Genomic DNA, 25,940 nt, shown 5'->3' with positions numbered 1-25,940 from the left:
AGTGCATGCTGGGAGTAACAGAGAATCTGCCGCCGCACTTCCAAAATGGCAGATCATGACTAAATCGAGAAGAGCTTGGGTTAAAGAAAGCTGTTGGTACTTTATTCGTATACATTTGTTATAAAAAGGTGGGTCCAACACGTGCGTACACTCATAATTGAACGTATATCAGCTCTGTTTGGTTTTGTCTTTATTTCATACTTCATAACAAAACACACAAACTTGGTGCGACTACACGAAGATCAAAATATATATATATATCCTAATGTGTATATATATCTATTTATATCTGTATGTTTAAGTGTGTGCTGATATTGGAGACAGTGAATTTATTGAACAGTCGATAAACAATGTATGGCTGTTAAGTTTTGTATTTCTCATTTCTTCTTTCTTATTCCTAAGTTTTGTTTTTGTTTTACCTTTAACTTCTATGATACTAACATTGGAAATGCAGACGAATGTCTGTCACACTTGGATGTGTGTTTTTTGACATTGACTTTATTATTACTTCAACTTCAACATTTGTAAATCAACCAGCTGCCCCATTTGTTTATTTCTTATTCATTATATTCACGGTTTAATTTTTTTTTAAATCATAATTTATTGTATAATAAATGTATATGAAAAAGTTTAAGATTTCTTTAGCCGTAGCAATTCATACTATTTATATCGTTTTTCGTCCTGCTTATTTTATTGGTTCTTAATACTTTTGTAGAATGTTACCATTCCTTAGTCTTCTTCACTTGCAGCAATCCACATGCTGACAATATTACACACAGTGACACCTCTTTATTTTGACGCACTCTTCCATCCATACACATGCACATAGTCTCACCAACAAACATTCTCTCACCAACACACACCCCTAATTACAAAAAGTAAAATGTAATGCAGCTCTCTGTAGGATAGATAGTTCATCGGACTACTAGGTCGCAGTTGGCTGTGTGTACACACACACACACACATTGTTTGTATTCTCTACCTCGATACACACGAAATGGGATTGACACAATCAGTTTTGTCTTATATATATATATATATATATATATATATATATATATATATATTTAAATTAGTCCCTTTAATTTCGTAGAAGAAAATATCTGACAACTTACCGTGAACTGCCTAATTCTTAAATGTCTATAAACAAACTCTATGTACATTGTTTTTAGTAGACAGTATCATGTATATCCTTGAAAACTAATACGATTTGATGGCATTCGCTCGTGTTTTGTTCAGTTTACAGATCTGTACTGCAAATAATAAATAATTTTACCAAATAATTCCACCTCATGTAAATAGTCACATGTTAAAACAATCCCACCCTCACCTAACTGTCTATAAATACTTTCTTTGTAAAAGTTGACATTTACCCGGTCTATTTGGTTATAATCCATAATTATTAATCCTCATTTTACTGTTTTTAAACTTAACTTTCGTAAATCTTGTAAAAGAAAACTTTTCTTTTTTTGTAAAATGTTATGTAAATTCATCTTGTTTTTAACTGGCAAATAACCGAGGTTTCTTAGTTTTGTATTTACTGAACCTTGTTCATTGATGACTAATAATTATATATTTAAGGCTAGACTTTCGTTGGAATGCACAGATGATGATGATGATGTATGTGGTTGGATATTTTACTTTTACGTGTCGTTTATCCATTATCTGCGAGATTTTGTTTTTATCCTTCTCAGATCTCCAGAGTGATGGATGGATGGATGGATATTAAATGGTTGGTTCTACACCATAAGCACCGTTCTTGTGTTACGTGGAGATACTAGTGAAAAGCACTTCATTGGACCAGTGACAATAGGGTTTATTTCATCATAAATACACACACACACACACCCATCCTCTTTATTGAGTGATCTATCTATTTATCAGTGTGTTTCACTTACCAAAAATGCTCACCACGTTTTCTCAGGTTTACACACCATACTGGACAGTCTTTTAACTAAAACACTTTTTTTTTGCACTTCTACGAACTAAGCCTCTTTTTAGTATGACTCAGTATTTTTTAAATACTAATTAAACCTCTATTTGCGTCTTTTGTCTTTCCTCTCTCTCTCTGATTTCTTCCGTTTGCCCCCCCTTCTCTCTCCGCCCACCTCCATTTATTCTTCCTCTCTTTATTTTTAACCCAACCTCACTTCATCTTTCTATCTTTCTCTTTTATGAAGATTGTCGTATTAGCTCTAGAGCGTGTCTCAATCTTACCGATCTTTTTTTTTTTGCTTATGTAATCATGCTCTCAAATTCTTCTAACGGTAGAATTGGTTTCTCAATTTTTCCAACGCGTTTCTTTTATTGTGAACGCAGCTCATTCTCTCTTTCTTTCTCTCTGAAATGTCTGTTGCAGCACCATTTTCTTACCCGACGTTTCTTCTACACGCTGTTTATTGAAGACTAAATCCCGAGTTAGTCTAGTTTCTATTCCCTGAGGTAATCGAACTTTTACTTTATCGATTAGGTTCTCTGGTGTTATGCAATCCAAGTTTTCAATTCTTTAGTTTTGTCTTTAATCTGTTTGCGTTTCTTCGTTGTCCTCTGTTTTCTTTCTGTTTCCTTACCAAACATTAAATAATAGAAGCAGCAAATATATATAAAAGAAAAAAAAAAGCAAACTAAAAAAGCCTGGTTTTCTAGCGTCGATACTCTTAAGAATTTGAAAGTAATTTGGGAGTGTTGTGTCCTTTATCAGTTTATGCTCTGTTTCTCCCTCAATATCTACTTTCATTTGTTTTGTTTTTGCTTGAAAATACATTTCTAAAGTCAGGAATTTGAGGGAGGACCGTCGAAGGGGGTTTACTTCGTAAACGGCTGTTGAACAAGAGAACTTTCAAATATCTTCTCTGTACACACTTAAAAACATCATAGTTTAGATTTATGTGTGTTTTTATAGACGTAATTAAAGAAAAATTCTTTCCATAAATTGTATAGTTATTTATGTGTATATTATGATAGCCCATTCATGAATTAGAATCTTGTTTGAAACCACAAATTTGTTAAACCCATTCAGCTGAATTATTACACCTTGAAATATAAATTTCTATGAACAATCTCTGTTCATTTAACTTTTAATGATCATTTGGTAATTTTTCCTTCAATAGTCTTGTTTCTTTTGTAATTGTGAACTACTTTTCCTAAAATTTTATTTTTTCAACATATTTCTAAATAGAGGAGTCTTCAGGTTGTTTTCCTGAAATTCAAATAAAATCTGTAACTTTTCCACACACTAAGTCTATATAAGCCTCATGAGGTGATTTTTATGCTATTTCAGTAAACAAGTTTCACACCAAGTCATAAAAATATCCAACTAAATGACTTGTGCTGGAGGTCATTTAGCTTAAGGTTAGTCATTTAATAGTTGTCTTTAAGCAACAGGTTTTAGTTTTTGTTTCAAGTGAAAGCTATTATTTGCATGGAATACTTAATTTTTTTCTTTTTTGTTCTTGTAGCAAACAAAAATTTTGTATTATAATGAAAATGTTGCTTTCTGAACCTTTTTTTTTATATTGGTTTTATTTGTGCTAAAAATTAGGCAATCATCTATTAAGATATTTATTTTGTGGAACTAAACTCTGTTCATTTTATAGCTTTGATATTCAGCACTCAACACAAGTGGATCCCTGTATGTAGGGGTGAAGGAAATATAAGTTAAACATGTACATCATTTCATAGACTAAATACCATATGTTTGAATGACAGTATATTTATACATAAATAGTGCAGAAAAGGTGGACGAAGGTATTAGCACACTCTGTATAAATATTTGATAAAAATAGCTCGGCTTAAGAAGTGAATAGAGTGGTGGGTTTACTGGATGGCATTTAGACATACTAATTTATAATAATGGACATTTAAAGATTCTCTTTTCTTTGTATTGCTGTTGTATTTTGTCTTATACTGTGTAATTAGTTAAAATGATTGTCAATTGATTTTTATTTTTCATATTCTTGAATTTTATATACCAAATAATCTTTTCATTATCCTTTTGTGCTAGGAATAATTTTAACATGAAATTTTGTACTTCTGAGAAAATTTACCAACCTATTGAGAGCTGTTGTAATTTCAGTTGGTCTGTTTTCCCCTTTGTAATAGTAATTTTTCTTCCATTACTAAAGCAGTTTAACTAGCTTCACTTTTTTTTTAATTATCATATTCAAGTCAGTTATTACACTTCAAGTGATCGACTATTGTAATTTTTATATTTTACTAGTTGAAAAACTATATTTTTGAATGCTTATTATTCTTTAAAGATGCCATATTTTTGGAGTTATTTCTAACTACTCAATTCTGTTACTTTTTTTTATCTACCTTTTGGTTAACTGGTTCTAGAACACTCAAACTATTACTATTGATATTTTACTCTTTTCTACTTTAGTAACCTGAAGATTTTCTGAGCTGTATTGATTCAATGAGTTGCTATATATTTTTACCATATCTCATTTCATCAAAGAGTTCTAATCTATTAGCTCCTTTATAATTATTTTGTCTTCATCCTTTCTATATCACATGTACTGACATCATTTTCACCTAACATGTGTCATCCATTCACATAATACAATAGTTGTCTCTGTTATATTAGCCAATGCTTTAGTTACTCTGCTGCTTTATTAACTGTTCCCTCAAGTTCACATCATGCTTATTCCTCCCCGGTTGAATTCATCCCTTTGTGTGAAATGGTCATACATTAACACAATTCTATATAATCTGCTTTTTCATTACTAATGGCACAGCAATTCTTGAAACTTTCTGACACTTCAAAATTTAGGGACCATTTTATCACAAACTCCATCTTCATAATTATCAGTTTAGTAACAGGGTTTGTCTATTAATTCACAGGGACCAATATCAGTGTAATATGTTTATTTCTAGGTTTATTGTTAATCCTTATATGTTAATGACATTTAATTGTCACATTGAGTTCTACGTTTTAGGTGCTCCTGTTATTAACCAGTTTCTTATATTTTGTCATAGTTTCTTTTAGCTGCACCTGCTATTAGTTTTTAATATTTTGTCATGGTCACTATTTCAGTTATTTTTCTTTGAGCTTTTTTTGTTGCAAATTTCCTACACAGCTTCTGAGCTGATGACTTGATGAGAAACCAAGTTGTTTGATACACCCATTTGTATCTTAAATTGCATATTACTTATCCCGACTCTAATTTTAGATTCCTTCTACAATGTCTGAAATGTTTTTACAAGTCAGTTGTCCATATTTAGCCATTCCATTGACCACCAGACTGCAGATTGTGGGTCATTATTCAAAGCATTTCCTTGCTCAACAAATGAAGGTAGTTGTTTGTTCTTTCTTACTGGAATATTGCATTTGTCCTAAAAACTCAAATTCTTGTTGTTTGTAGTCTCAACTAGCTTTGTTATGGCTTTTTACTTCCTTCATGGATTGTTTAGCTTCTTAGTAAGCTTAAATTTGAACTATATATGTGTGTGTGAATTATTTTATGTATTATTTTAACATTATCTCTCAGTTCTCTCTCCATCTCTCTTGTCAATATTAGAAAGGGCAATAAAACGAAACTTTTATTATAATCACTCTACTCCTGTTTCAGGAGTTTAAAATATCTGTGAGATCTCTATAACAATGATGTAATTCATAGAAAAAAGTAGTTGGTAGGAATGCAACATAATGTATTCAGTGTAAAATATGGGTACACAAGAGATGCAGTGGGATCATAGGCAGGCTGATAGAGAAGCATTTAGGTGTGCATGAGTAGTTAGCAATAAGGGACTCATAGAATTATTTTTCCTAAATGTTCAGAGGGCTCCCTAGTAGTAGTTGATATTTTATGTTAACTAGGTGACCTAAGTGACACTTGAGTAGTGTGTTCCAAAGCATACTAGTTAGAATAAGAATAGTTAGGAAAAGTTCAGCAAGCTATTACCTTTGCTAATAACTGATAGTATATGGTGCCTTATGTGTGAAATGCAATTTTGCTTGGTGGTGGAACATATCAGTGAATGTGGAAAATATATGAAAGCTGGGAAGAAATGAGGTATATATAATAGGTGCAGGTATACTATGTGGTTTAAAAGTTTGCTTACTAACCATATGGTCTTGGGTTCAACTCCACTGTGTGGAACCTTGATGAAGTGTCTACTATAGCCCCAGGATAACCAAAACCTTGTGAGTGCATTTGGTAGAAAATCTACCTTATTAAGTATATGCAAGCATGGGAAACTGGACACAAAATGTTGTTGGTGAAGGAATGAAATGAGCTATATGAAAACAGGAAAAAACTGAGGCAAACATATTCTACTGGATTTGTAAGTGTTGGCGAATATGAGAGAAAACTGAATATGAAAGGAATTTAGATATAGTGTAGAGGTTGTGTGGACATGTTATGCATAAAGAGGCTAACTGTTGAGTAAAAAAGGTGATCCAAATTGAAGGATGTGTGTGTGCTTGCTTTTATGAAAGTAGCAGTATATGAGCAGTGATGTTAGTTTTCCTGTCAACAAATCATCCACTGGCTTTGCACCGTCAAAGCCGTGTAGAATGAGAGATCCCTTACTTGCAAAACTGATTAGGGTTGACAGCAGGAAGTGCATCTGTGTAACGTAGAGAAAAACAATATGAACTATCAAAATTCAATGTTGAGAACCAATAATTTTTCCATGCTTACATAAGTTGCATAATCTGTTTTAATTTGTTCTGTGTTGGGTCTGTTGTCAGCTAAAACCATAAAATCCTTCTTGCTCTGAATACTCCATTCACCTACTTGTAGAAACTTTCCTATTAAATCATAAATCTATACTTGTCATTTTATTTTTTCATTCAATGTTATTTTTCTGATGGACTAGTTTCAATTTTTAGTAAGTTGAAACCTGATTACAAAGATCAGGTGTTACTTTGTGAAAGTAGGAGTTTTTAGGACTTTTCTCTATTGTTGTTTGTTGTCAGCCTAATTCACTTCAATGTATTTAAATGTAACTCTCTTCTGTTAAATGAAGATATATTTTGAGGATGAATTTATATATCTTCTTTATTTTATAAGTAATTATTACAAGATTTATAGAAACAATGTCTTGATAATTTAGTATCATGCATAGTAAAGAACAGATTTTTGTTTGTGCCTAATGGAAGTAAGGAAGGATGTTTGTCTACTACTTGGACTCTTAGATGGATAATGTAGCAGGCATGACTTTAAGGTTAACAAGTATGTTTTTGCAATAACTGGAATTTGGTTTGCAGAAGCCTGTTGTGTATGTGTATATTAGTATATCTGGTAAAGTATGTAAACATGAGAAAACTATAAAATAAAAAAAACTAAAAAAAAAACTATATAAAAAACTATATAAATGAAGTTCTTTCTGATATTTGTTCAGCACTGAGAAATTCTCTTGTCACTCTCACCATCAGAGATGCTGCAAATCAGTGATTAGCCCCTCTTGGAAGTCTAACTATTGTAGTAATATTTACTAATTGCAATATAAAATTTAAAATTTTGTACAAATACTCATTTAAAGTCGATTTTTCCATACTTGCATTAGTTGGCTGGAATTTGTCAAGGCACATTTTCTAAGGTAGACATACTTCCTGTTGCCAACCCTCACCTGTTAGAAACAATTGAGGATCATATATTTCCTATGGCTAGACATGTTTTTCACGGAAGACAGGAAACAAACATCAGTTCTATGATGGTAATGCTTATTTATAACTATCATGCTATCAAGACTTGGATATACATACATACATACATGCATGCATGATGGGCTTTCTTTTTGTCTCTACAGAATCTATGCACAAAGCTTTAGTCAACCTGGGGCTATAATAGATGTCCTATGTTCCACGTGGAACTGAAGACCATATGTTTGGGGAGCAATCTTCTCAACTGTACAGCCATGCCTGCACTTAGATATATTTGTAAATGTCAACTGCCCTTATAGAGACTTGGTTCCCTTTAAGTTAAAGTTGATTTAAATAGCATAACTGTTGTTGCTACATCTCTCCCCACATAGTTCTGATTTAACTATGGTGAAAATGTGTTGGAGGCGACCAGCTTGTCTTCTTTTTCCAATTAAGCACCACATTATACAATGTGTTCTTATTTAAAATGTTAGGGTATGTGATTTGATTGATACCAGTGTGCTATATTTGGCAGTTTGAGTGGCCATGTTTATGCTCCTTTGTTGGTTATTGTGTGTGCCTGATTTCAAAATTATAATTTAATGTCCATGTTCCATACATGGGTTACAAAGTTTGACAAGATTTGATGGGCACCAAGGGCTGCATGGTGCTCCACTGTCTTCTTTGACATGGTTTCTACAGCTGGATATGCCCTTCCTAATGCCAACCACTTAGCAGCAGGTACTGGGTACTTTTTTCATGCCACAACACTAGTTAGGCTACTTTGCAGCTTGCAAGACCATTAACCTTGAGAGAGAACTCTCTGCTAGAAAGTGAAGGGTTAAAGTATGAGAGAAGAAGCCAAACCTGAAGAAGTTTCTTGCTGCAGAGAAGCTACATGGTTACTCACATTTCAGAACGGAATGTGGGAGTAACTGGGGTAGAGCTGGAAAGAGATAAAAATAGTAGTGTTGAGTGTTGGGGTGGACCCTTGAGGTACATAACTGATATGTAACACATGATTTGGAATATTTTAAAATTTGTACCAAGTGCCTGAAGATATATGATCTGTGTTAGAATCTCAGCACTACGGCTATTAGTAATTAAAAATAGTTGAATATTCAACATTGTCTTTATAATTATTGAAATCTAGTCTGTATAGCTAAGATGAGGCAGTAATAATGAAAAACCATTGTCTTTCATGTCATTGTAAAGGAAATACTTTCCTAATGTGAAGAATAGATCCTTGCAATTAGTCATAAATCTACCTGATTAGTATATTAGTAATAGTATTCTAGTTAGTCACCATTGTTATGAAGGTTGGTTTTATTTATTTATTTTTTCTTAATATGGCATAGTTTACAGTGCAGTATATTAACATACCTTTTGATTCAGTGTCATCTTATATGTAGACCACACAATCTGAGATCTAATCTTAATTCTCATGTCTTTTTTGGGCACACTACTAGTTTTCACTTATATGTTCTTTCATATTTTCTATTCAGAGTAAAGGAGATTGTCCTGCAAATATTGGTTAACATATGTAATATCAATTCAATTCATCTACATTGTTCGTTTACAAATTTTAAGTTTAACCATGTTGCTCTACTTGAAGCATCTTTTATATTTTAATGTACTCATTGACTGTTGGAGATGGTCAGATTAATTAGTTGTCTGTCTAGTATCCAAGTAGTTAAACAGTGCAATGTTTATAGTTTTAAAGTTACTTTATTAAGGGGTTGCTGAATAAATTTCAGTGCATACTAGCAGCTGTAAGGATATTTTGTTAGTTTGTTTTAATCATTCAAGCCCAGCAGACTTGGAAGCTGTAATAAAAATTCAGCTCAAGTGTACTCATCATCATTATTGTCATTTAATATCGGTTTTCTATGCTGGCATGGTTTGGATGGTTTGACATGGAGCTGGCACGGCTGAGAACAACACCAGGCTCCAGTGTCTGTTTTGGCATGGTTTCTACAGCTGGATGCCCTTCCTAATGCAAACCACTTTACAGAGTGTACTGGATGTTTTTTTATGTGGCACCAGCACTGACAGAGTTACCAAGTACTTTGCAAGACAAAACCTCCTCAACTGGGAGCAGAGAGTTGTATTGAGTGCCAGTTGAGAGATTAATGGTTTAAAGAGGGACAGATTGGTGTCTTGCTATAGAGTAGATACATGAATATCCCTGTTGGGGGGAAAAAGGACAGTGAACTAGAGAGTAAGATAAAGAAAGCTATAGGGATGATGGTGAAGATGTTGGGACATGACCTTGAATGATATTCGGGGTGGTGAGAATAAGTGAGGTGATACAGAGGTTTGGACTGGGTGAGTGGGCAAGATTTATGTGACTAGCAAATGATGGGAGAGAAACATAGGAGAGTCTTGGGGACAAGTGTTGCAGTTGATATGTGAGGGTTTTGAGGGTGGTAGCAGGTAAGTGAGGTGTTAATAATGGAGAACAGCACAGGGTAGAGACGGTGCAGATGCTAGATGATTGGTGGAGACAGTAAGCAAGGAAAGACAAAGGGAAGTGGTTTGAGGTTGGGAAAGAAAGATAACTGAGAAAGTCAGGGTGGGGATGTAGTATGTGCCTATTCTTCTCTCAGGTAACAAGTGATGGGTGTTTAGGGGATGAAATGTATGTGGAAGAAAGGTTGATGGAGCAGAGAGGATGGAGTTGAAAATTTTTCCATATATCTTCCATATTTAATGGTTATTTCAAATTACTACCAATGTTTTATGTCAATTTGAACAGTAAACTATGATAGTGTAAAATAATAGATGGTTTTGTGAAATCTTTAACTAACTCATCTTCATTCTAGTCTCTCAAGACACTTGTAAAGAAGGTCAGCTGCTATTTATAGTTGAGCTATTTTCTATCTTTAAAGAAAAAGCCTATCCTTTGTGTTTTGTATGTGCTTTAAAAAATGTGTGTTTATGTGTGGTTTAGAAGTAATACTAGCACATTGTTAATGAGGAGACAGTGTGTGAAGGACTCCAAGTTAAAATCAAATGAATAGAATGTGGGTCAGTAAAGGCCACATTGGCACATCCTGTAATTTAGTTATCGGACAAGAAACTTCCACTGCAAGTGTTATGGTTTGGTTATTGTAAAACAAATTTGTTAATTTGAATGCAAATAATATGAAAAGGTGGTCATTAGTCCTTGGTTATCGTATCAAAGAAAGGAACCCTTTTGTTTTCACATTCTCTTATATTAACTATATTCAGTTCAGTAGAGAGGCTTGGTGGGCAGGAAGTTCCAGAGAGATGCTATTTTGGGAATGGTGAATTGAAAGCTTGTGCAGCTTTTAAAGAACATGTTAGTTGCAGTTTTGAGATTAGGGAACATTTGGATAATGTCTTGATGAGTCAAATTAATTAGGTGACATGAAATCAGTGTAGATTATTGCAGTGAAGTTCTTTATGCTATCAGGATAATTCTGAAATTATAAATTTTTCCAAAATTTCTATGTAATATTATTAACCCTAAAAACAATTTGAGTTTGCTGTATTACTTTATACCTAATTAATGCTATTCCATTACTAAAAATTGGTAAAGTTTATAAAAACAAAATGACAAATTAGGGTGGCCATTAAATGTTCTGAATAAGAACAATAAAAATTTTAAAATGGTAATGAATATCTCCCTAAGTTTTGTTTTCAGATGACTTATTACAGTTAAATGTAATTCTGCTCAGACATCTGTGCATCATACTTAATGCATATACACCATTGAAAGGCATGATGCTGTGGTTTTTGTCTGAAAGAAAATCTCATCATAGAAATAAACATGTTTTGGAGCAAGGTGAAAATTGTCTTAACAGTGACTCATCAGAGTTGTTTGGTATGAATCTTCATTAGTTTTATAGCAATGTAATGTGTGAATAATTGATTGTTTGGACAGACTGTAAAGAGAAGTGGGTTCTCTGAACTTAGGATCTATCTTAGGATCACTCTTTCTTCACTACTGTCAGTTGTCTTTTACTGGCAAATAAATCAATCTCTTGATTTGGTTCTTAGAAAATGGTTTTCCTTCTGTTGTTTTAAGTATTTTGTTGAGTGTGTGAAACTGAATAACAAGACATTTTCTTTACAGAGGTTGTTGCATTTATATGAAATTATAAAGGACCTTATATTTGTCATTCTAATTAGTAAGAAAGCTAATTTTGCATTTAAATTTATAACTGACAGAAAATATTAAGCAAAAAGTAATATCTCTCCAAAATAATTAAACACGACGAAATATATTTCCTCAAAATAAGTGTATTTAAAATCACAATTGTTTAGTGTTTTTAATATTTTGATTTTTATCAATTTTATTTATTTATTTATTTTGTAGGAAAAAGAAATGTTGTGCTTTGTAAATTAGAGATCTGCTAGCGTTTTACTTTCATAGAATCAAACTCTATTTCATATCTATGTCTTCCAATTACTAAAACTATCTCTCCTCTATAGCATCATACACTGCTTCTTTCAAGTAACTCGATACCTCTGTTTTCTTTTGTTTATCTTATTGTTCTGTAATTTGAATTTCTCTTAGTTCATTGAAGTTCTGCACAGCTTCTGCAACTGTTTCAATTGTAGATTTCTTCTCTCTGATAACTTGAAACTTATGGTTTCTTTTAACTTTCTATTTTCCTCTCTGCTGCTTCTGCTTGTTGGTATCATATCAAACACTTACCATTCAAAACCTTATTACATCTTTTTCACTTCTGGAGATTACCATATCTTCTGTGTAAACTGCCTTGCAGAAATTGTCACATTGTACTCAAGCAAAAATTGTAAACATTCAAAGAATTTGAAACTTTCTTTTTAGATTCTGTATCTAGAATGCATTTACTTTTGCCAAGTCAGCTATGTAAAGTCCCCAAGTCTCATATCCATATGGTGCAGTTGTGGCCATATCTTTCACAGGTCACTTGAGACCAGTGAGATTGACACAGTTAATGTTTCTGTTGAACAGTGGCAGCAAAAACATGGGCTTGGAGGGTCTTTGAGAGGGTTGACATTTGGCAAAGGATGGGCTAGTGAAAGTGGTTAATGCTAAGCCTGAATTCCTGAAAAGAGTGCATAATGTAAGTGGCAGGAAGAGGAGAGATGAGCAAGTCAGAAGAGTCTGAATGGGGGGGGGATACACAAGACCTGCTGTTTTTTTGACAAGCACTATGCTAGCATAAGAAAAGTAGTGAAGAATCATGTCTGTGAGTCAGAAGTTGGGAGTGTTGACAAGCAACTTCATGGCATTCAGCTGAATGGACAATTTTTGGATGCACTCAGATATTTAAATCTGATGGACCCAACCAAACTCCTAAAAGTCATTTCCTCTTTATATCAACCTGAAAAGATGATGTCTTTAATACTGGTGGTATAATAGATACATCTGGTTGTGTTATTATTTAACCTTTAAGTTAACTGTCATGAAACGAACTATACACATCAAAAGTATTATTACAGCTGTGACTTTCTTTTTCTTTCAAACCTACTATATTCTATATTACAGTATCCAGTTTCATATTTTAAAATGCTATGGTGTCATTTGACAAAGATTTGGCTGCTATTTCTAGTATGTTAACTCTAAAGATTCCCTCATTGACTTAAGTTATATTATTATCTAGTCTGCAAGACCCTGATCATGCAGGTCCTATACTTAAAGGCGTTCCAGCTGTGATTATGCTTTTTCTTTTTTTAACCCTTAGAGTTTCTATGACTACATTGTGTATTTTTTTTTTTAAAGATATTAGGTGATGATTTGAGGGATATTTGACTACTATTTGTTTTTAAAGTTGAGAGATTGTGTAGAGGCTTCTTTAGATGTTAGCTGGCACTGCAAGATCATTTAACATAAATCAAATACTGCTAAATTGGCCTAATGCTGATGATAGCTTATTTTCTGATAGATCTAAAGCAAAAAAAATTCATTGTTGTGTCTTATATTTTAAAACAAAAAATTCTTAAAATTGGTGTTAATTCTTTACATGGAAATTCTTGCTTATTAGTAAATTTAAATACATTACTGCAAATATTAAAAAAATGTTTTTCTCAATTCACTTGCCTGAAACTTTTGTAAATTTCTTACAATTTTCTACAATGAATTGAATACATAGAATTACAAATATGTGAGGTACAAAAACATTTCTGAGCATTGAAAGTTGGAGTATTTATACAAAGTCGTACACACATTTCATGGCCCTGACAAATGGTTTGTAAGAGGGAGTGTGATTTGAATGAGATGTGGTTGCTTTTCTAGAAGGTTAACTGACCACGTTGAAGTTCCCTCATTGGCTTTGGTTAACTTGTTAGATTCTAGTGCTGGTAGCAGTGGAGGCAAGCAGGGTGGCCTCTGTCTGAACATAACAGCTGCTGTCCCTCCTCTGCTTTTATAATTGGTGTTAAGCTTTGAAGCTAGTGATCTAATTAATGGCAAAGCTATTTTTGGTTTGTGGAGAGACTGGGTTCTCTGGAAGGACTGGCATAATTCATGATGGATCAAGTGTATTGTTTGTACACTAAGGTGTACAAACAATACTACTTTCAAACATTCTTCCATCTTAAAAATAGATGAATATAGATAATTCAGTTTTGGATATACCAAAGTGACTACAAGAAGACCAGTAAGAAAACTCTTTTTAGTAATGTTTTATGAATGAGCAACTACCAAGAACATTTTATTGTATGTTTAAATATTTTCTTGGATTTATTCTGTAAAACTATTATTTTATTGAAAATCTCCTTGATCTGTTTGACTGTTGCTTTTCTCTCATTTTATAGCAGTAAGCAAATGAGCCAAACCTTTCACTAGTTAGATAGGTAACTTTTTCCTGCACGAAGAATAAATTAGTATTTAATTTTTGTAACTCTTTCCAGCTGTGAACTACACCATCTTAAAGTACTTGTTTAGAGTTAGGTGGGCTCTCATTTATTGAGAGGTATGTTGGTTGGAATACAATATAGTGCTGATAAGTATTAACTTGTCAATTGATTATCTTATAACATGTTCACTTGACCACTTGTGTTTTCATTATATATAAATAATTCTAAATAAAATGGGTTAAAGTATTTATTGCCTTTATTTTCTGAATTTAAATCCCACTGAGATCTCTTTGCAGCAGGTTTTTAGATGCCATCTATTTAATATAGGTAGACAGGAAATCAAAGAAATTTTACTAAAATATACAGGGTGCACCAGACAGCTGAGAACAAAGCAAGAAAAAAACCCCACATCAAATATGTGTGTGTGTGTGTGTGTACATTTACACACATTCCCCCCCTCCTCAAAAATGGTGCACACGTTCAATTAAATGTAATCCTCAGGTATATTGGGTCCTGCCAAACCATTCCAGCATTTTTCCTTATTGCATTAATTTTTACAATGTTTATCAGAATCTCCCTAATATAAAATGTTTGAAGTTTGGATGCAGGCAAGCTGCGTTTTTAAGAAGTTCATTTCACAGCAGCATGATTTTTGGTTTGGTCTCATGTACAACATGGGGTTCTATGTACAGAAGATAATGTCAAATGGAAACTGCTGATGGACATTGTATATATCTCCAAGTGGCTGGGATTTGTATACATCAGTGTAAATTGTATGTGGTATTTAAAGTTTAAAGGACATAACTCAAGGTAAACTTAGGCATTCAATAAAATGAGTACCCAAATGGGATCTGATCTAATTGACTAAAACTCCAGCGTGGCCACAATCCAGTGACTGAAGCCAGTAAACAGGAATATGAACTCTTGTTTAAGTCCTTATATATTCATTTGTTTTTCAGTATTAGTTCTCATTCTAAGTTCTTCTGGTTTTAAGCAGTGATTTGACCATGTTAGTAGTACATTGTACAAAAGTACCAGTCCAAAGTAGTAGATTGGCAGAACTGTAAGAATTTTGAACCTGGTGCCTTTGTGGTAGTTCTAGCTCTTTGTGTTCATAGTTTAAATCTGGTTAGGCCTACTTGAGTGGAGTCCACTGTGTTGAAAGAATTCAGGCCAGATTTCCAGTTTGACAGTTTGAGGATACCTTTCTCCTTTTAATCTCATAGTCCCTGTAAATGATTGTGGCACTGTCTTCCCTTCCTCTGAAAAAAAAAAAAAAGGTAAAAATAGGTATTGATCAGCTTAGAACTCTGAACTAACATTTTTTAAATAGTCTATTTATTTTACTGTTTAGATCAGTGGTTCTCAACTAGGGTCCATATAGCCCTTGGGGATCCATATAAAACTTTTTTGTTAAAGTATATGCGCAAGAAATTGTTTATACTTTTACAGTTCACAAAATATTTTAGCAATTCTGTTTTAATAATATTTAATCATAAAAATATGATACAATTTTTTAAACATTGCATGGCTCTGAGTGACTAATAGAATAAAATGGGAGTCAGAAGGGTCCATAGGTAAAAAATGGTTGAGAAGCACTGATCTAGATAAAAACTGTTTCTGCTACAGACCATCACTCCACTCACAATATAAAAGTTTTTAGATATAAAAAATTATTTAAAAGAATCTTGTCATTGACTTTTTCTTAGTAGATACTATGATTTTGTGGTGAAGGAAAAAATGTTGATGTTCTGGGTTTAGGGATTCTGCTGGGATTGACTTCACCTTTCATTCCATTGGGGTTGAAAACCTAAGTGCCATTTGAGTACAAAGGTTGATTCAATAAATTAGTCCCACCCCAATAATTTTGTTGCCATGTACTATTGTCACAAATTATATTCTGTGTGTTTAGGTTTGATAGTTATTATCCATTTGCCATCTTCAAGTTTTTATTCTCCTTGGAAATATATGAAATTGATCTTTGTAAAATCTTTTTTAAGAAAATTAAATTTTAAAATGTTTTTCAAATATAATCTTTGTGTACGTTGATTCCATTCTGTTTCAAGCATTTTGCTAATCATTCATTTTACTCAGATTTTGGCAAGATTTTTCAAATACTAAATTAAATTTTAAAAAAAGCTTCAAAAATAGTTATATTAGTTATAATTATACTAATTTTATATTTTGTTCCAATTTGTTTTTTAATACTTCAAATATAATTTTATTTTTCTATTTTTAGGGATTCTTTTCAAGACACTTATCTTGATTCCTCATTTGGCTCTTACCAACCTAAAATAATGGCGGAGGATCCAGGTCACAAAGCTATGTTATATTTCCTTGAGGTGTTGATGAACCATAGCCCTTCACCACTCAGTATTAGCCAGTTGGCTGGTCGCTTTGGCAGTCGAAATTTTACATCTGAAATGCGGCATGCTGCAGGTGGCAATGAGGCTGGGTTAAAAAAATTCCTGCTTAAATATCCTTCTCTTTTCACTGTAAATGGTAATCTTGTATGTTTAACAGATGGCACTTGTTGGAGTAGTTCAGTAAATAACAATGTTCGTGATAGTAGTCCAGCATCATCTTCCTCAAGTTTCAGTCTTCCTGAAGTATCCATTGAAACAGAAGCTGTTCAATATTTTCGTAGCAAATTTCTTAAAAAGGGCGAAAAATGGATGGCTACCAAAAGTCTAGCTGGTCATCTATCTCAGGCTTCTGCAGAAATCCGTGAGTGTGTTGGTCCACAGAATGAATTTGAAGACTGGTTGCATAAACATCCTTTAATTTTTGAAGTGAAAGGGGATATTGTTTGTCTTAAGGACAATATGGCTTGTAGTCCCTTAAAGTCAGAATCAGACCAGACTGATGATGACGGTAGACAGTTTGCAGGGGACCCTGGTATGCTTTCTATGCCATTGACACCTAAATTAAAAAATAGACCTCGCAGCTTAAATATAATGGATGCCAAGCCATTGAAGTCACCTGGCATATTGAGTTCCAAGTCTGGGCCTATGACAATGACTGCTAATGAATACAAAGCTGTTATGTTTCTGAAAAATATTATTGAGAAGAAAGGTGACATAAAGCTTAACAGTCTTAGTGGCCATTTTAGTCAAGCACCAGAGAGTTTGAGGAATACAATTGGATGGAGTAAAACTGAACTGGAAAAATTCTTGAGGCAGCACTCAAACATCTTTGCAATATCTGAAGATGAGACGGTGTCAGTGATTAAAAATACTCGATTAAATGTTGTAATCACTGGCAGTAAACCAGCATGTCCAAATAAACCAACGATTACCAATAGAAAAGGGAAGATATATCATGTTGCTAAACTTTGGGGTATCATTGATTTAGGAAGGCATGAACATGTTTTTATTGACCGTTGCATCTTTGGCCGCCATATAGATGATTTGAATAGACTTTTGTCTGTTGGTGAAACTGTTTGCTTTGATGCTATCCCAGCTCCAAAGGGCAGTCGAGCTAGGTGGCGTGCCACTCGAGTATGGAAGGAAAACGAATCTATTGAAGATATGATTGACCGTCTTGCTGAAAGACTCCATTTGCCTTTGGATGGAAGATCCAGAGATCCTGGCACTCCTCTCGGCAACATAGACGATGAACTGAAGAAAGTAATTCCTGACTTAAACGACAACAACATCCTCAATTCACCAGTCACTGTGGGAGGTTTGAGGTATGCTTTCTTTGATGCAGCGCCTAGTGGTGCCGGTGTAGTGCCAGTTTGGAACTTCAAATCTGTGGAATTAGAAGGAATGAAAGACATAGATGATCTTGATCTAAGTGATGAGGCTGGTGGTGATGCACAGAATCCTTCTATGGTAGCTGAACGATATTATATGAATCAGTCTGTTCTTGGCGACAGTCCTCGTGATTCCAGATGCCATAATGGTGAAAAAGAACCTTTCATGAATGGACTGAGCAGCAACACCAATACAATACTTGAGAATGGAGATATGTTAAATGGGCAATCTGCTGATAAATACGGTGCTGATGTTGACTTGAGCAACGAACAAACTAATGGTAACAATAATAATTGCTGTACAAAGCAAATTGATGCATCGTGCCAGACAATTGTCACTGGGGATATTCTTGCAACACAATTCTTTCATGAAGGTATTTAGCTCTTAGTTGTTCTGTATTAGCTATAGGAGTTAAGTGAAGCAGCAGGGAGGCTATGTACATTTTCTATATTCAGTTTCTAAACTCCTTACTTAGATAACTTTATGACATTTAATTTATATCATTATTTAATTTTGTCATTTTTTGTTATCTTCCTCTTAAATCTGTTTTCATTTTTTTTTTCTTTTAAAGCTATAGTTTTTAATCCAATTTCTTCCCTGCGTCTGAGCTAGTACATAAGACATACATACTCTTGAAATACTCTAAGATTTGGCCTCTTTCCAATGTTTACCATTGTATCTGTGAAGGTATGGCTGATGTTTACCTGCCTTTTTGGTTTCATGTGCCTTCTAAAGACAAAAATCATCTCGTATGCTTGTTAACAACTATTACATTTTTCTTTATGAAAACAAAAGAAACAAAAAAAAAATTTAAAAAATAAAATTTTTGAACTATTAAAGCCAAAAAAAAAAATTAAAAAAGTAAACTTTATGCACAAAATAACACTTTGATTAGCAATTTTGAAATGAAAATGTTTCGAATTTCAAAATTTGTATTTAAGATTTTATCCCAAATGAACAATTTTTTCATTTAGTGAATTGAGGAAATAAAGTTTGTTGCGAAAGTATTCGAAAGAATACTCCCTGAACACTGTTACACACATACACATACACACAAGAAAAAAAAAAAAAAAGACCTGAAATAGCCTGCAAAAGTTAATTCCAACAATCAAAATTACTGATTTTGTAGAATCTTCTTCAAGAGGAAAAAAAAAAAAAGACTTCTTTCAACTGTCAAGAATTTTTAAAGTTGACTATATTTCATGATGGTCTTCTTGTTTGAAAAAGAGCCAGCATTGACATTGTAAAAGGAAACACCACATTAGCAGAATTCACCAATATGTTGATATCTTAATCTCATCGAATTTTCAAACTTCACTATTCTTGCCTGTCTACATCTTAGACAGTTTAATTTCGGTTGTTCACAATCTAAATGAATCTCAATGAAAATATTTTCGCATTTGCCAAATTATTGGGGTTTATTTTTTATTGCTTTCAAATATCCTTCCCTTCTCCCATTCTAAAAATTATGTAAATATTGTTAGTAGACAAATTTTTAACAGAAATCTATATTTCTTCTTACCTTATATTCTTCTTACTAAGAAATTAACATCTTGTTTATACTTTAGTGTTAGTCGGTGAACTGTTTTCCATTGACAGGCTAGAGGCATCCTCAGGCATTTTATGAAGGTGCATTTGGCATAATTTCATTTGGAGATGAGGTTTTAGACTCTTTCTTTCAAATAGTTTTTTTTTTTTTTTTTTTTTTCTCTAGAAAAAGTTTCTTGTAAAGATTTTCTAAACTTCAAATAGAAATAATACAACTTAAGTATTTATTGTAATCCATGCTGATGAAACCTTCAGGCACTTGTCTGAAAGGGGATGATCATACACACATACACAGGTGTGTTATATAAATGATATAATGCATGTATATATGTATATATAATTTACTGAGAGCTGTGTGTGTGTGTGTGTGTGTGTATATATATATATATATATATATATAGATAATAGTTTTAATACATATGATACAACATATGTATTGAATATACATGTATTATGTATATATATATTTATATTAAATATATGTAGATAATAGTTGTTACATATAATATACATATATAATAAATGTATGTTTATGTGTATATATATATGTGTGTATTTATATACATAAATGTATGTATGTTTATATATGTATGTGTGTCTGCACGTGTATCTGTAGGTATATGAATATGTGTATACATGTTTGTGTGTGTGTGTGTATATATATATATATATATATGTGTGTGTGTGTGTATGTATGTATATATATATATATATATATATATGCATGCATGTGTATATAAATGTGTATGTATATAAAATATACACATAACTATGTGTGTATCTGATATCTATACATATGTATTGATACTCATGTGTGTGTGTGTTATGTATATACGTGCTTTGTGTGTGTATATATATATATATATATATATATATATATATATATATATATACGTAATGCATTTTATGTATTTGCACAGAGTTAGTAAAACGTGTATACCATAAATGTAATTTTAAAATTGTATTAAGATTCACAATCTTAGTTAATGCAGCTTCTGCTATATAATTTACTTTGCAATTCTAGTTTTGTTTATTTTTACAAAGTTTCTTATTTTCGCTATTATGATTTGAAAGAAGTTTCGCTTAGTGCAATATTCATTAAATAGTATTGGGGGAAAAACACCCCAAGAAAAAAGAAATTGACCCCTATTACTATCTTTTGTGGTATTCCCATTTCTTAGTTGTGGAATGTTTTTCTTTACTTTTTTTTTTTGTCACGTCAGTTATTTTCGTGAAGTTATGTTTTTCTATTTTTTTTTTAGGACATAAATGTTTTATTAAGATATTTTCTTGAATTAGTGAGTTATTTCTAATTACAATTCTCTAGAATAGAAGTAGGTTTATATTTGCAATACAAGACAAGTGTTTATATATTTTAATGCTAAGTAACATTTGAATTTAGTTCTAACTTTATAGAAAATGTTCCTTTAGTGTTATGTCAATTTTCAGGTTTTAGCCAAAAATTTATTCTTAATACACTGCTTAGATAATTTTCTTTGGAATTTAGATTATTTTGACTTGCTGGCATTTTTTTAAGCTCTGAAAATTACTTTGTATTGTATCGAATAATTTTATGAAAGCATTTAGGATTTAGAAGCTGGCTATATTTTCTAAAATGGTTTTAAGCCTTATTTTCTAACTTGACTTGTATGTAAGGAACCTGAAATAAGGGGAATTTCTATTCTCTTTCTTGCTTTCTTATTCCAAGGATTATGGCAAATGCTATGAGTTGCTGCTCACTTAGTCTTTCTTTAATACCAAGAGTAAATGTTTGAAATTTATAAACTTATAAAATTCATGTATTTATTTATTTTTTCTAAAGACTATAATCATTAAAATGACAAAGGTTAAAATATATTAACTTAGGTTTCTATGCTCTACTAAAACAAGAAGCATTGTGAAATACAGTGCACATAGTTTTTCAGCAGTTTACTATGTTTTTCTCTTGAAGTGAGATTGAGTCTGACTTTTCAATCTTTTTTTTTTTTTTTCCTTCTGAATGCATTACTTCTGTTAGGCATTACTTGGAATTTACCAAGTGTCACTTGGCTTTATCACTTTGCCTTTCTCCTGATTTTATTTTTAAAGTTCTTTAGTAAACTTGGATAAGAAGAAAATTGAATGATTGAATCTTGCAAGGAATCTGACCAAGTGTGCAATATCTTGACAAATGAGGATGATCTATATCTTCAGGGCTTTCATCAAACTATGTTGGTGCCATCATAATTTTCTTCTTTTCTTACAAAAAAAAAAAAAAAAATTAAAAAAAATCCTTTACTCAATTGTATGCATCATTTATTCAGAAAAGACTGGACAGGAAATTCAGTTCTCCATCTTCTGTTTTTCAAGTGAAATATTTAACCTTTGCTGGGCTGGTTGTTCCTTAAGATGTATACTATTTAATTTAAGAGCATCAAAATCAAAACACTGCCATTATCATTGGTATTCAGCATTTTATATTTGAAATGTCAAAGTGGATGTAAAAGAATTGCATTTGATTTCCTAGCTAATGAATTGCTGCTAGCTGCAACCACTTTTTTGTCTCTTTAATGACCACTAAAATTCTTTTAAACTTAAATGAAATGATTATTGCCGAACCAAAATGTTTTGGTTTCAGGCCCATCCTGTTTATAATGTGAGGGGGGGACCCTTGGTGTGGTTCTTATTAAACATTTCTGCATGCCCTCATCTCATTCAGACATATATACATATGTGTATGTGTATACATATATATGCACATATGCATGTACACATACAAATACACTGATTTGTACACTTTAGGCCTTGGTCTAAAATATCAGTGTAAATTTTTACATAAACATTAGACCTTAATTTTTACTCTTGTTTCTTAAAGAATTTTTGAAAAGTAATTCTTAAGGTTCTTTTAAGTGCCTAACTCCTATTTATAAATTTTCTTTTAATCATTGCAGTTTGGTACATTGTATTTGTCATTTTGATGTTAAAATTTGATATATGCAAATATTCTTTTCTCTGTTCAAGTATAATTATAGTATATATGACTGGTTGTCCCTAAACTTCACATTGGCTCTAATGTTACAGTTACTACAGTTTTCTTTTCAATGAAACAATTTATTAGGTGATTTGAAGCTGTGTGTTCAGGAAGTTTTTAGTTTAGTTTTGTTTTTATCTCTAAATTTTGAGACTCGGTATTTCTTTATTTAATTTCCTGAACTCTCAAATAAGGTTTGGTTACATGTTAAAATCTTAGCCAGGCCTCTTATGAAAATTGAGTTTTGTTTTTGTTTTTTTTCTTTTTCCCAGATTTCGCATTTAAAAAATAAATTATTGATGTGAATTTACATATTTTCAGTGCCCATTGTCATGTAGCAATACTGTATCCCCCTTTTCATCTTGATTATTGAATTAGATTGCTTTTATCACTGTTTTGATTGCTTTTTCCCTATACCTTCTATCAAAAACCATTTAAATCTATACAATAAATTACATGTTGTAAGCAATTAAAATTATGGCTACTTAAGGCTGGCAGTTGAAATGATTTCACTATTTCACACAGCAGCTATGTTTGGCTGTCTTGGTGTGAAGTGAGCAAATAATATTTAAAAATTTGCAACAAATTCATATTTATGAAAAGGTTATTGAATTTTTTTTTAAATTAGTTTTTTTTTTATCTTTGGCTTTTATTTGCTGTTTTTTTTTCCTTTTTTTTTTTGGTATGGAAATAAGTTAGCCATAAAGATCCTTTCCTGTGTTAAGTCAAAATTGATCAAATATGAGGATGATATTTGTATTAATCCCAGAAAATTAAAATGACCAGAAATAGATATTGCTATGCAATATAATAATAATCCAGTTACTTTGGTAAATAATGTTTTATTAGAATTTTTTTTACATAAGTTCCTGGAATGTAGTATATAACACTACAAACATTTTTTTGTTTTGTTTTTTGGCTGTATCAAATCTTGTTAGTGGCTGCCCAAATACTGAACAGGTGTGTACGAGAGAGAGAGAGAGAGAGATAATATGGATGTGTTTATATAAATGAATCATATAAAGGCTATATATATATATATATATATATGTCCATTGTGTGTGTGGGCATATGGTATATAACAATTATATATATTAAATACATAGAGTGTCAAGATAATAGAATAGTACAGACAACTATATGTATATATATATATGATTATATGTATATAGATAAAATGTGTAGACTATATATGTATGTGTATATATATGTATGTCTATAGATAAACTGTATAGACAATATATGTATGTATATAGATAAAATGTATAGACAATGTATATATATATATGATTATGTATATAGGTAAAATGTGTAGACAATATATATATTTGTGAGTATGTATGTATATATATATATATATATATATATAATGTATAAATAATATATATTATGTATATATTTTGCACGTGGTAATGTGTGTTTTACATATTTATATACATAAATATATAAATAGAATATATATTATTGTATGATATATATATATATATATATATATATATATATATATATATATACACACACACATGTATATATACATGTTTATTATATACTGTGTATATGTAAATATGTTTATTATATCCTCTATATATAAGTTATATATACTGTATGTGTAAAGTATATAATTTGTATATATACATAAAATGTGTATATATGTACACACATTGTAATGTACATTTATATATATGATGTATGTATGATGTATTATATATATTTATGCCTATGCATAAATATATATGTATTGTGTGTTTATATATATATGTGCATGTGTGTGTGTGTGTGTGTGTGTATTTCTACATATGTGTGTCTAGCTATGGCCTATAAAGCAATTTGATATTTTCTGGGAGAGTCTGTCACCAACTTGAAACTCTCAAACTAAATAGAAAATGAAAAGCCTACTGTATGGAATAAATGCCCAAGTATGTTGTATCATTTGGATGATTGAAGTGTGCCACGATGTTAGGTTTTATTTAGTGGATCCACGGGTTGTCTTAGTGAAGCACAACATAAGGCTGGATTGAAGTCCACCAATGAAAACTGACAAAACACTTGTTAATCATATAGTGCTCCCACTGCTTGCAATATTGAATTGTCTCTTATAGTGTCTGTTTAGGTTGTATGTGTAATACAAGTTGAATTTTTCCTATTATTGATAGAATATGAACAAGTGACTCTTTCGGCTACTTGGCTTTTATATATGTGTGTGTGTGTGTGTTTCATAACATTTCTAGATTATTCTGTTAGCACTAAAATATATGGAGCTCCACCTGCCCACCAATTTCAAAAATTGTCATCCACTTTTAATATCCATTGGATTGGTCTTTTATTGCTGTGGCTAACTGATTTATTTTGTTGATGAGGAAGTAATTCTAATTACAAACATTTCAGGTATATTATAAGTACTTAGATTAGAATTCATAGGGTTAATATTAAATTGTAGTGATAATAGTTAAATTCCTTGTTTTCTTTCCAAAAATAGATATTAAACTAGTTGAGATCTATAAGAAATCTTTTCTTTCACTTTTTGTTTGTTGAATTTAGATAATTTGCAATTATTTTCATAGATGTACAGTTAAAAAATTTTTTTTTAACAGATAGAAATTACACATTACAGCTGTTTACTTAGTTTTATATTAGGATTAGTTAAAATGTGTTTAAATCTTATTTTGCGTTCTCAGAGAATATCATCAACATTAAGAGATCTGAATTTGTTTTTATATACCTTTTTCATGAACTATATGCTTATTTATTTATTATTATTATTTTTTTTTTAATTTCCAATTCATTTCTGGCTTTCTAATTTGCCCATATGCATTCTATTTTGCATCATAGATTTGCTATGTATTTTTTAATTCAGAGCCTGTCTTCCCACCCCCACACACTATATTGCCTTACCAAATATATTTATTTAAAAAAATATATTTCATCGCAGCACCAAACATTTTTATATCTCTCATGCATTTTTATTTCTTAATCAGAATCTATTATACTTGGGGATGTATCATATTTATTTAAAGTAGTTTTATTTGTTAAACCAAACTGATTTGTTTTACCACAGGTATAATAATGAAACATAATAAAGTACTGGGATTTGAAAAATGAAAGATTTAGTCTTTCGACCAAATGATGCTTTGGTTTCGCTACATGTTACTGTGCATGTTTTAAAAATTTTCGGGTCTGTGATATGTAATATTTGCATGTACTAAATATATCTGCCTAA

At 31.7% G+C, this 25,940-nt stretch overlaps 1 protein-coding gene across 5 annotated transcripts; it reads left to right on the top strand.

Moving 5' to 3' along the window:
• On the top strand, positions 1-25,940 carry LOC106868191 (uncharacterized). Of its 5 annotated transcripts, none has more exons than XM_014913355.2 (3): positions 7-128; positions 5,175-5,297; positions 16,647-25,940. In XM_014913355.2, exon 3 carries the CDS (start codon positions 16,705-16,707, stop codon positions 18,544-18,546), a length of 1,842 nt encoding a protein of 613 aa, XP_014768841.1. In that variant the 5' UTR covers positions 7-128; positions 5,175-5,297; positions 16,647-16,704; the 3' UTR covers positions 18,547-25,940. The 5 variants fall into 5 exon arrangements, with proteins under 5 accessions (XP_014768839.1, XP_014768841.1, XP_052823289.1 ...); XM_014913354.2 differs by lacking the exons at positions 7-128; positions 5,175-5,297 and adding exons at positions 2,122-2,442; positions 3,281-3,351; XM_014913353.2 differs by lacking the exon at positions 5,175-5,297 and having other exon boundaries at positions 1-128.

The sequence above is a fragment of the Octopus bimaculoides genome, chromosome 4 (genome assembly GCF_001194135.2).
Source record: "Octopus bimaculoides isolate UCB-OBI-ISO-001 chromosome 4, ASM119413v2, whole genome shotgun sequence".
Taxonomy (NCBI): Eukaryota; Metazoa; Mollusca; class Cephalopoda; order Octopoda; family Octopodidae; genus Octopus; species Octopus bimaculoides.
This window is presented reverse-complemented; position numbering and strand designations above follow the sequence as displayed.